The sequence below is a fragment of the Physella acuta genome, unplaced genomic scaffold, assembly GCF_028476545.2.
Source record: "Physella acuta isolate Inbredline_101_S28 unplaced genomic scaffold, ASM2847654v3 ptg001935l, whole genome shotgun sequence".
In the NCBI taxonomy this organism is placed as follows: Eukaryota; Metazoa; Mollusca; class Gastropoda; family Physidae; genus Physella; species Physella acuta.
Window position 1 is genome coordinate 38,912 of NW_026733440.1, and position 11,902 is coordinate 50,813.

General features: G+C 38.4%; 1 protein-coding gene across 1 annotated transcript; it reads left to right on the forward strand.

Annotated features, from left to right (window-relative positions):
* The first annotated feature begins 1,475 nt into the window (after positions 1-1,475).
* Positions 1,476-11,148, forward strand: LOC131931279 (ATP-binding cassette sub-family G member 5). Its single transcript, XM_059288021.1, has 11 exons — positions 1,476-1,892; positions 2,509-2,635; positions 3,362-3,594; positions 3,926-4,058; positions 4,675-4,944; positions 5,689-5,914; positions 6,523-6,722; positions 7,262-7,400; positions 7,648-7,833; positions 8,802-8,929; positions 9,702-11,148. The coding sequence occupies exons 1-11, from the start codon at positions 1,599-1,601 to the stop codon at positions 9,863-9,865; spliced, it is 2,100 nt and encodes a 699-aa protein (XP_059144004.1). The 5' UTR covers positions 1,476-1,598; the 3' UTR covers positions 9,866-11,148.
* The last annotated feature ends 754 nt before the right edge of the window (positions 11,149-11,902 follow it).

Consider the following 11,902-nt stretch of genomic DNA (forward strand, 5'->3'; position numbering starts at 1 on the left):
CTTGGCGCCGTGTGCAGAATCTGCCATTGTGTCCAGCAAGCTTTATTAAACTGCTAAGTATATTTTTAGCGCAATTTCCATTCTGGAGAATTGCGTTTATTAACTCGTCATTTCTGGGAATGGATGGATGAATGAATGGATGAATGAATGTATGGATGTATGAATGTGTGTCCGGGCTTTAAGTCGTATCTCCTCCTCAACGAAGCAATATCGATGACTAGTTCCAAAAACAATTATGTTAAGCAAGTTACGAGAATGAACATAGGCCATAAAAATTCCGGGTTTCTTTCATGGATTTCCCGGAAAAGCCAAAAAACCTCGAAAAAAATCAGTTTTTGGCCCCTATCTCGGCAACCAGACCACTTAGCGACTTGAAAAATGTACCAATCGATTCATGCCATAATTTAGACCAATATTGCCGAAGAAAGTTTTCAAAAATATCCTTTCGTTCGGTCACAAACATTTTTTTTAATTAATTAAAATTTGAACCGATTTAGTAGGCATTTTTTCCAACCACACCACACGCGTCATCACGTTCAATAGCTGCGCCATCACGTTCAATGGCTGCGTCATCACGTTCAGTAGCTAGGCGCGCAATGGTTTTAGTCATGTAACTCTATTGTAAATAAAACATGTAAAATACTGAAATTTTTTTTAATAAAAAACGTTTTAATAACTAACCAATGGTTTTACTAACCCTGCTCTTGATTTACGCTACGACAGAGCTATTTTTAGATAACATAAGGAAATTGCGCTTAAATTGTCACAAGACTTTTTAATTACCTTGTTTTTAGAGAAAACACATAATGGAACAAAAGCAAAAGACTACACTATAACAAAAATCTCAATCAATTTGAACGAAATTGTCAAATATTATTTAACCCTATTGTGCACCTATGTGATGGCTTTGCCTAGAGGTAGAACGCTAGACTGCTACCTGAAAGTCTCGAGTTCGAATCCGGATTCAAGTCAGTACTATGCCAATGAGTCCACCCAGCTCTGTTGGGTACCTAACATGCGTTAGTGGGAGAAAGGCGTATTGGCATAGTGCCGACCACACTATGTAATTCAGTTAAGGAGTTGTTGATATTTTTAATAGCAATATAATTAAATTCAGCATATCTGTACCTGTACCTGTATCTATATCTATAATAATCTATATATATATACATATATACATGTTATATTCATATACATGTGTGAATGTTTGTGTGAGTGTTTTAATATCACATTTCAACATGCATGTACACTAAATCTGTAGCTATCAGTTATACCCTAAATCTGTAACACGTCACTCTACAGTTATATGTTATGTTATCACTGGAGTGGTACTAAGGTACTTATATAACTAGTTACACATGGCGACACACACACACACAAATAGTGTAGAACTAGGACTAGTGGTGACACATACACACACACACAGGGCCATGTGATAACTGCCCGTGTAGATCTAGGACCAGAGAACGAAGCTACAGTGGTAAACGCCGTCTGTATGTTATTTGTAAACATGTGTTGGATCCAGTGGTAAACGATAGCGGGTGGTAGATTTTAGGGGGGATACATTTTCGCTGACCAGTGGTCAGTTTGTGTGGACCATGGACACGGACAAGCAGACGTTGTTGTCGAAGGATGAGGCGAGTTCATCGCGTGATTTCGAGAAAGCGAACGGACGGTACGGAAGTTTCGGGAACGAATCCGACGCGGAGATCTATCCCAAATCGGGGGTGCAGAGCCCGGGCTCACCCAATGGGGCGCACGTCACCCTGCGGTCACCCAGATCCGGGCAACTGACCCCCGGGCTCGGCTCCCCCACGACACCGACGTCACCAGTAGTTTTTGGGCAGTGTTCACCGGAGACAACGTTAAACGTCATAGGATTGTCGTACACAGTGAGTAACAATTCTTGGCTAATTTTAGACCGCTGGGAATTCCGGGGAATCTTTTACTTGTTACTAGTTAAAATTTAACTATTGACTGCGATAATGAATTATAATAAATATAAATAACTTGTTTATTGTTATCTCTACCTCCGGGGTTTCTTAAGATTTAAGAGAAAGATAGACCTTAGGGTGGTTGGGGGGGGGAGCTAAGAACACAGTGGGGGAAGTGGGAGGCTCTCGACTAAAGGTGACAGTTGTAGATATCCTAGACTTAACATCACCAGGCTCAATATAAGGCTTTCTTAGTCCAGAAGATGCTTTATGACACATTCTTTTTTAATATCCACTCATTATATTTATAACCCATCTCTCTTGTTCCACGTGTCTATTTTAACCATCCATCCACCATCACCACCATCACAACCATCCACCACCACCACCCATCACCATCCACCACCATCCACCACCACCCACCACCATTCACCACCATCCACCACCTTCCACCACCATCCACCACCATCCACCACCATGCACCACCTTCTACCACTACCACCATCACCACCCTACATAAAACATGTTCGCATCCATATTTAACAAAGCATACAAAATCCGCCATGTTTTCCAGGTGAAAGAGAAGGTCGGCCATTGGTGGAACGGAAGTTGTCTGAGAAAAGCCCGGAAGAAGCACGTGCTCAACAACCTGTGCATGAGTTTTGCCAGCGGGGAGCTCACGGCGCTGGTCGGCAGTTCCGGTCAGTTGTGTTTCTCTCTAGCCTCGTTTTTGGTTTATTGTACGAACATTTGCTTTTTTTTTGTATAGATGTCTCAATGTGGTCACAGTCAGTCTTTAATTAAAACAAAGGGCGTGATGTAGATAGGGAAGGGGGGGGGGGGGAGAAAAATATGTGATTTAAAAAATAAAGAAGTCAAAACAAGTGTATTCGTTGGTTTTTAACTAGATGTCAAAAACAGACGGTCATCGCTCATGACGTATCTAGTAGGGTAACACTGAACATCCGCACATAACTTACGAAAATTAGTCCTCCCCCCCCCCCCCCCAAAAAAAAAAAATTCAAAAACGTCTGAAAGAAACACTGATTAGGATTAGAGACTTAGTAGGCCTACACTACACATCCCTATAGGCTTCAGTTAAAATCAGTTAAAAGCACAAGTTATGACTTGGTTGTTAGGGTTAGTTGGCTGTTGAGTTGGACCTAGATCTATAACGTTAACATCTGGGTCACTCTCGTATTGCTAACACTAACGTTTTGTAACAGTCCCTGTATCCAGTGTTTCTTCCAGAGGGGGCGAACTAAAATTTCCGGCGGGGCAGACACTAGTTAAAGTATATATTTTCTATATAAATTCAATTTCGTTGGAGGGGGAGGGGGACGGTATACATTTTTCGGGGGGATGCCTGCTGGAATAAACTCTGCTTGTATTATATCTGTGTGAGATTTTGTTTTCTCACACCGCAGGCTCGGGCAAAACATCCCTGCTTGACGTCATTTCCGGCAGGGCCCAAGGTGACGTCACCGGCGTGGTGACGTACAAGCAGGAGCAGTGCACGCGCGACACGATGATGCAGAAGGCCAGCTACGTGCTGCAGGCCGACCGGCTGCTGCCGACCTTGACCGTGAGAGAGACCTTGACCTACATGGCCTACCTCAAGCTGCCGGGCTACACGACAGAGTCTGAAATCGAGGCCAAGGTGAAGTATAAATAGATGTATTGATCTCACCTATATATAAACTGTAACTACTAAAGATTCCATTATTAAAGAACTTCTGCATTATACAAATGATCTTTTATATCAGTCAGAATAATCGGTGACAGGTTGGGGGGGGGGTGTTCAGTATAACGTTTAGAATTTGGGGGTCAGTGAATGTAGAGGGAGGGGGGGGGGGTTCGTTTTTAAAATTAATTTTAAAAAACTAAACGTTTTCGCACTGTCAGTTAATTGCAGATAAAATGAATAGTAAAGTCTATTCTTATTTTGAATTAGTTCGATCAGAAATGTTAAACTGAAAATGTGTTCGCAGGTCGAATCAGTTATACGAGACATGGGTCTGACTCACGTGGCTGATAACAGGATAGGTGGCGCTGTGATCAGGGGCGTGTCTGGGGGAGAGAAGAGGAGGATCACCATTGGCGTGCAGCTCCTCAAAGATCCAGGTATGTTAGCTAAACAAAGATCCAGGTAGTTTAGCTCCTCAAAAATCCAGGTAGTTTAGCTCCTCAAAAATCCAGGTAGTTTAGCTCCTCAAAAATCCAGGTAGTTTAGCTCCTCAAAAATCCAGGTAGTTTAGCTCCTCAAAGATCCAGGTAGTTTAGCTCTTCGAAGATCCAGGTAGTTTAGCTCCTCAAAGATCCAGGTAGTTTAGCTCTTCGAAGATCCAGGTATTTTAGCTACTCAGAGATTCGGGTATTTTAGCTACTCAGAGCTTCGAGTAATTTAGCTACTCAGAGATTCGAGTCTTTTAGCTACTCTGAGATCCAGGTGTTGTAGACCAGTACACATTCAGGTATTGAGCTCCTGTTAACCCAGGACATGGTTGACTTACTTATCCATCTTTTCTGCCCCAGGATTTGAACCAGGAATACTCACATAAGCTAAGGGGCGGATTTCTAGCTGACCACACGTCAGACGAATCAGTTCCACATATTATCCACCCAAACGTGTCATTTTATGCGAGATTTGTTTTTATAAATACATTTATTTTTTAAGCAGAAACTATTCCTTTGCAATCCCATGATTTAAAAAAAACTTTAACGAATGTAATACTTGCAGACATTCTGCTGCTTGATGAGCCCACTTCCGGTCTAGACTCCTTCACGGCGCGCCACCTGGTGGCCAGTTTAGCCGACATCGCTCACAAGGGGAAGCTAGTCATCATGTCCATCCACCAGCCTCGTTCTGACATTTTCAACCTGCTTGACAAGGTGGCCATTCTGACAGTTGGCCAATTGGCCTTCCTCGGACGGCCGAACCAGATTGTTCCGTACTTCACGAACATTGGGTACCCCTGCCCCAATAACCAGAACCCATGTGACGTTTACAGTAAGTAAACAGCAAAAGCCTTTCGTTCTCCTACTACGATAAAAAATCTGTCAATCTCCTCTATACATCATCATCACTGCCCGTCCCCCCTGATGGGGTATGGGCCGTCAACTAAAGATCTCCATAGTCCTCTGTCCTGATGGGGTATCAGAGCTTCTTCCAGGCATCTCTTCGGGGGGGGGGGGGGGGGGGCTTCTACCGCCCCCCCCCCCCCAACGAAATTTATATTGGAAATATATACTTTTAACAGTGTCTGCCCCCCCCCCGGAAAAAGTCTACCGCCCCCCCTCCCGGAAATTTTAATTGCCCCCCCCCCCCATCCCCCGAGAAAAAGTCTGGAAGAAACATTGTGGGGTATGGGCCGCCAACCAAAGATCTCTATAGTCCTCTGTCCTGATGGGTATGGGCCGCCAACCATAGATCTTGAGTCCCCTGTCATGTGCTATCTTACCAACCTGACTCCAGATGTAAACCATCTTTTTTTGTTTCCGCTTTAACGTCTAGTCGCCAGGTTTTGCTTGTTCAACCTTTTTTGCACTTTTTGAGAGTTTCACCTCAGCACCCGCCTGGTAATTTTGGTTGTCGGTTTGGGAAACTGCACAAACCACCAACTCTATACATAGAACTCCAGAAATTCAAACGTAACACAAATTGGAAGTTCAAAACAAATTCAAACCAATATTTTTCCCTAAATCCCTTGAAATGAAAATCCGTTTCTTTTTTTATCTTATCGGGGATTCCCAGTTGACGTCACGAGTGTTGACAGACGGACGCCGTCACAGGAAAAGAAAACGTTGTCACGCGCGCACAAACTTTGCGCAGCTTTCGCCAACTCGGATCTGCAGACGGGAATACTGAAGCGCATCACATCCGGTCTGGCCCGACCCTACTCCGAGGTGTACGACGAGCTGGAGGAGGCAGGAGTGGACGACCGGCCGTCGTGGTCAAGGACGTTCACCTGTCTGCTGACGTATGTAGCATGTGTATAAAATGTCGGACGTTTACATACTTAGCATACATTTAAAACATCATTTCGGTGTATTTTATAATTTTTTAAAAAAAAATTTTGCAATTCCATCGGCGTGGTCGAACGGTAGAGCGTTTGGCTGTTAGCCCTAAGGTCACGAATTAGGATCCGATTCAGACTGTAGGGAACCAAAGGTGGCTGGACAGAGCGCTGACCACATGACAATCTTTGTAAAATAGAAATTTAATTTATAAAAAGTTGAAGGAATCCAAATTTCAACATAACATCCTTTTAACATATTTTTAGAATAACAAAATGGTTTAAAAACAAAACATACAACACATTAAACCTTCTATACTTTGCGAATCATTATTCAAAAGTTCTAGTAATCGTCCAAATAAAGTTAAATATAATGTATGCAAGGTAACTCGATAGTGGAATCAAATTCATCTGTAAACCTAAAAATCATTCTAAAATATATTGTTGTCATATTTTTCTTTATATATTCACACTATGATATTTTTGTATACTTAAGTTATATTAAGCATGGAAAAACCAAAAGCTTTGCAAGTACTGAGAAAAAACTAAATGTAATATTGTTCTATTTTTAGACGCATGAACGTGCACCTCTGGCGAGATCGCAGTGCCTTCCTCGGCCGGTTCCTGCTGCTGCCCTTCTTCGTGCCCTTCATCCTGATGTTCCTGGGCAAGCTCGGCTACAACCAGGGCAGTATACAGGACAGGCTGGGCGTTATCTACCAGGCCACACAGGTCCCACCCTACCTGGGGATCGTCAATGGGATCGCGTTATGTAGGTGGTAGATTTAGGGTGTTGAACTTGCGTGGGTGGCAGTTGTTCTATCGCTTTTTTTGTAACGATGTGACAATCTTTTTGTCTAATGTTCTGAGCAATCAGCTATTTGTTAATTTTCTTTTTAAGCAATTTTTTTTTAAATTAAGTATATCCATTTTTCCCTATTAGTTTTATTGATTTATTTTAATTTTTTGTTGGTTTTTATATTTTTACTTTAATTTATATATTAAAAAAAGGAATTAAAAGATACAAAGCCAATGTCCAAAATACCAAATATAAAGGCAGATAAAAGTTTCAAGATATTTAAAATTAATTATCTGATCATAATTGTATGATCACGTTATATATATTAATGTATTTCAACGTGTTCTGTCTAAATATTATATGTTAGTGAGTGCATCAAAAATACGTGTTTTTGAGTTTTACGTGCTGTTATATTTCTTTCTTGGTGTTGTTCATCTGACCATTTTCCCCTCGAACATTGTGTAGTATATCTCGACATTTGAATGTCTCTCTCACCCATCCCTTTCATCCAGTCCCAGTACTAAGGAGCTTATTCTACCGTGAGTGTTATGACGGACTCTACTCCACCTTCACATTCCTCGCCGCATACTACGTCCACTGCCTGCCCTTCAACATCATCTGTAGTACCATCTTCTCCGCGGCTTTGTACTGGTAAGGTATTGTTAATACTTGATATCATGGTACATAACTCTAGTAATCTAAATAATTAGTAAAGGGCAGTAAGTCTTCACTAAAGATAAAAATAACCTTTCGGTCTCGACGTTTTAGGATTGCAGGCATGAACGACGACCTAGAGCCTTGATATCAGGGGACATAACTCTAGAAATCTAAATAATTAGTAAAGGGAAATAGCCCTTCAAGTAAAAATAATTATAACCTTTCTGTCTCGACGTTGTAGGATTGCCGGCATGAACGACGACCTGGTCCGGTTCGGGTCGTTCATCCTGGTCTGTGTCATGCTGACCCAGTTCGGTGAGATGATGACCGTGGGTGTCCTGGGCGTGTTCTGGAATTCTCAGCTGGCCAACAACACGACGGCCTTGATCATGTCGGCCTCTGGTCTGGTGGCCTCAGGGGTTCTCAGGTCTGGTGGAAGTTTGTTTTATTTTATTATTTTATTATTTTATTTATTTTTGTTTGTTTTTAAATTATGAATACTTACATATATATATATATATATATATATATATATATATATATATATATATATATATATATATATATATATATATATATTATTTATATATATATATACATATATATACCTATATAAATATATAATATATAATATATAATATATATATATATATATATATATATATATATATATATATATATATATATATATATATATATATATATATATATATATTAATAATTTAACTTTTAACAGAGCTGATTAAAAAGTGATATCTATGTATATTTCTAATTTAAATAAGTAAATTTGTCGTTAAATAGATTTGCTACTGGGTAATTTATAACGGCGTTGTTCATTGGTAGAGTACAATAGTTAGTCCTAAAGTATAGTGTTCGACTCTATGGAATCTCACAGTAATCTTTCACGTACCTAGATCGCATGAGCGTTTATAATTGTCTTTAATTCTTAGGGGGACTTTTATTTTTATTTTAGAAAAAAAAAAGGCATGGTGAAAAGTTTTTTTTTATGATGATGTTGTTGATGTTGATGTTGTTGATGTTATTGTTGTTAATGATGTTCTTGATATTCATGTTGATGATTTTGTTGCTGTTTTTTTTGTTGATGATGTTTATGTTGTTTTTGATGATGGCGTTATGTTGATGTTGTAGATGTTGTTGTTAATGATGATGTTTTTATGTTGATCTTGATGCTGTAGCTGATGTTGTTGCTGATGTTGTTGCTGTTGTTATTGTTTTTGTTGTTGTTGATGGATGTTGTTGTTGATGTTGTTGATGCTTTTGTTGATGTTGTTGAATATTATGTTAATGTTTTTGATGTTAATGTTTTTGATGTTGATGGTCTTGATGTTGTTGATGTTGATGTTAATATTGATGTTAATGTTGTTGATGTTGTAGGACCGTGGAGAACATGCCGCAGGTTCTGCAGTGGGCGGGGTTTGTGGCCATACACAAATACTCCACGGAGATCATTGTGGGCAATGAGTTCCAGGGACTCAAGTTTGAATGTGACTCCAAGCAGACAGGTAAGTTGTGACTCTTAGGTAAGGTTTGACTCAATTAGACAGGTAAGGTGTGATTCTTTGACAGGTAAGGTGTGATTCTTTGACAGGTAAGTTGTGACTCTTAGACAGGTAAGTTGCGACTTTTAGACAGGTAAGGTGTGAATCTTAGGTAAAGTTTGACTCTATTAGACAGGTAAGGTGTAGCTCTTTATTAGACAGGTAAGGTGTGACTCTTAGATAAGGCTTAACTCAACTAGAGGGTAAGGTTTGACTCTGAGACAGGTAAGGTGTGACTGACTAGACAGGTAAGGTGTGACTCTGACTAGACAGAAAAATGACTTGTTACTCTAAGCAGACCCTAAAAGATAATGTGTGACTCAAAACAGACAGATGCTAGTATAGGAAGTATCTGTAACTTAAAGTTAGTTTTATAGACAAACACAATATATATTCAGTACTACTATATTACTACCAGAACATACTCATAACCCCATACTACATATAAACTTAACCCTAGTTGTATTAAAGTAAAGCTATGTTAGTTACTAGTTAATTCAATTACAAATATAGGATGGAGCATATTTTAAAGCTAAAAAAAAATTCTTATTTAGGATACTGACTAGTGGTGTTTTTTTTTAATTTCCCGTTGAAAATTAACCTAACGGTCAAAATTTCTAGTACATCGTTAGTATTTAAAAACCTTTATTGATGACGTCCACTCTGGTCTTAAAGTGCTCACACAATGGGTTAGGGTTACCTTTTAAAAAAAATAATTTTTAACATGGCTCCCCAGATCAAGCGTGTATTGAGACCGGAAATGACTTCATCAAGCTCTACTACCCGAACGCCCTTGACAACATGACGCGCAACTTTATCCTCATGGGAGCCTACTCAGTCGGTGCTTTTATCTTCGCCTTCACGCTCTTCAAGATTCGTGGGTTACCGACCTTACATTAGACTGGTGAATACTTTATTCTTCAAGATTCGTGGGTTACCGACCTTACATTAGACTGGTGAATACTTTATTCTTTAAGATTCGTGTGTTACCGACCTTACATTAGACTGATAAATGAACATATCTTAACATTATGATCTCGTTTGTATCATTTAAGCCAATCCTCACGTCTTAATAATATAGGTAGTATCAAACATCACTAAAGTACCATCACTATAGTATCTCTTATGTAACATAACTGCAACTCTGTCTTAATCATCCATCACTAAAAACTACTGCTACTACCACACAATCCCACTATCAATATAACATTAACATATCAATAGTATAAACATCACATATTTCAACATTACTTAATCAAGTTGTCCGTCAGTCTTGTCATGTATTTTATTCTCAAAACGACCAAACACAAAACTTGTGATGGCATAAGAATGATACGGCCTTCCAAGTTCATCATTTTTTTTAAATCTGAGTTTTATGTCAATTATTTTTTATTGAATAGCGTTCAATATTTAACGGGTATTTAAAATATGGCTTTCAAATTGTAAATTATAATATTTTAACAACTAAATAATATAATGAGCTAATGCTTAGAAAATAAATACAAACAGTATTTACGAAAGTACAACAATGATACATCGTTGATGATCATTATGTAACATTTTTTACTATCCATACTTTGATTGTCTCTTGAATCAAGAGACTGAATGTTAATGTGCAATATAGATCTACTTCAGGTACATTTTTCTGTGATATTTGAAGATATTCTTCAATATCTTTAGGTTTTTGGATGTAGTTTTAAAAATCTTCAGTGCGCACGAACACAATCTGAATTCATGTAAATTTAAAATAATAAAACTAATTACTTAAAATTGTTTTTTTTCAATTAATATAGTGAAAAGTATGTTTTTCGAATATTGCTAAGCTATCGTAATTATTAACATTTTTTTTAGAAATTTTAAAAACAGCAAGTTATGGAGATTTTACAATAAATTTTAACCCTCTAAGATTTTAAAAATAGTTTAGAAAGGAAATAAATGTTTAGAAGACTGAGAAAGATGGAGTTTGTCTAGGAAAAGTTTTTTTTCCTGAGGCTCATGACGCGGGAAATGATCACAGTAAGGGAGGTCACTCGCTGATAGCTTCAATATAATTTATTTATTGCCGTTCTTGTTTCTATTACATCATTTGCATTAAACTATTAATTTTTTTTGTATTGCATAATATTTAAACAAATTTGTATAAAATCACACGAAAGACTCGAAAACAAATAAAATGTTTATTAAACCTCTTTTATATTTATGTCTTTCTTATTGATTATTTCATAATGTTTCGTCCGGTTAATTAAAATTGACAACTTAAAACCCAAAGATTATTTTTAGGTATGTAATTGGAGGATAAAACCAATTAAAATTTAAGCTTTTTACTTAAATTTAATATTTTTACTGAGATCAGAAAGAAAAATACAAAAACAAAATAGTGTGGATGTTTTTTATTGTAGAGTAAGATTCTGAGGCTTGATAGATTAGGACAGTAAGTACGTGTGGATTAAGGGGGAAGGAGGGGGGGGGGGGGACTAGGTAAGTTCAGAGGTTCTCAGATAATCATTGAGACCAGGTGAGCTACTCGCCCAGACTGAACATCCCACCAGGCTGGGCATTGTGCCATTCTGGGCATTATATCAGTCTGAGCATCATGCTATCTTGGGCATCATGCCATTCTAGGCATCATGCCATTCTGGGCATTGTGCCATTCTGGGCATTATGTTAGCCTGGGCAATCAATGAAAACACCTGATGTACAAGTGACATGTACATCTATGTACAAATGACATGTGCAGATAATGTAGTTGAGAGGCCTAGGTGGAGTAGCCATCAAACACGAAGTTAAAAAAAATGATATAAATGCTATATATCTTAATACAATCAGTACATGAAGGAAATAGAGATTGTTATCCTGGTGTAGACCGTCTTAGGTATGCAAATTATGTTTGAGATGTATAAACTGAATTACATTACATAATAGACAAGTATAGAATAT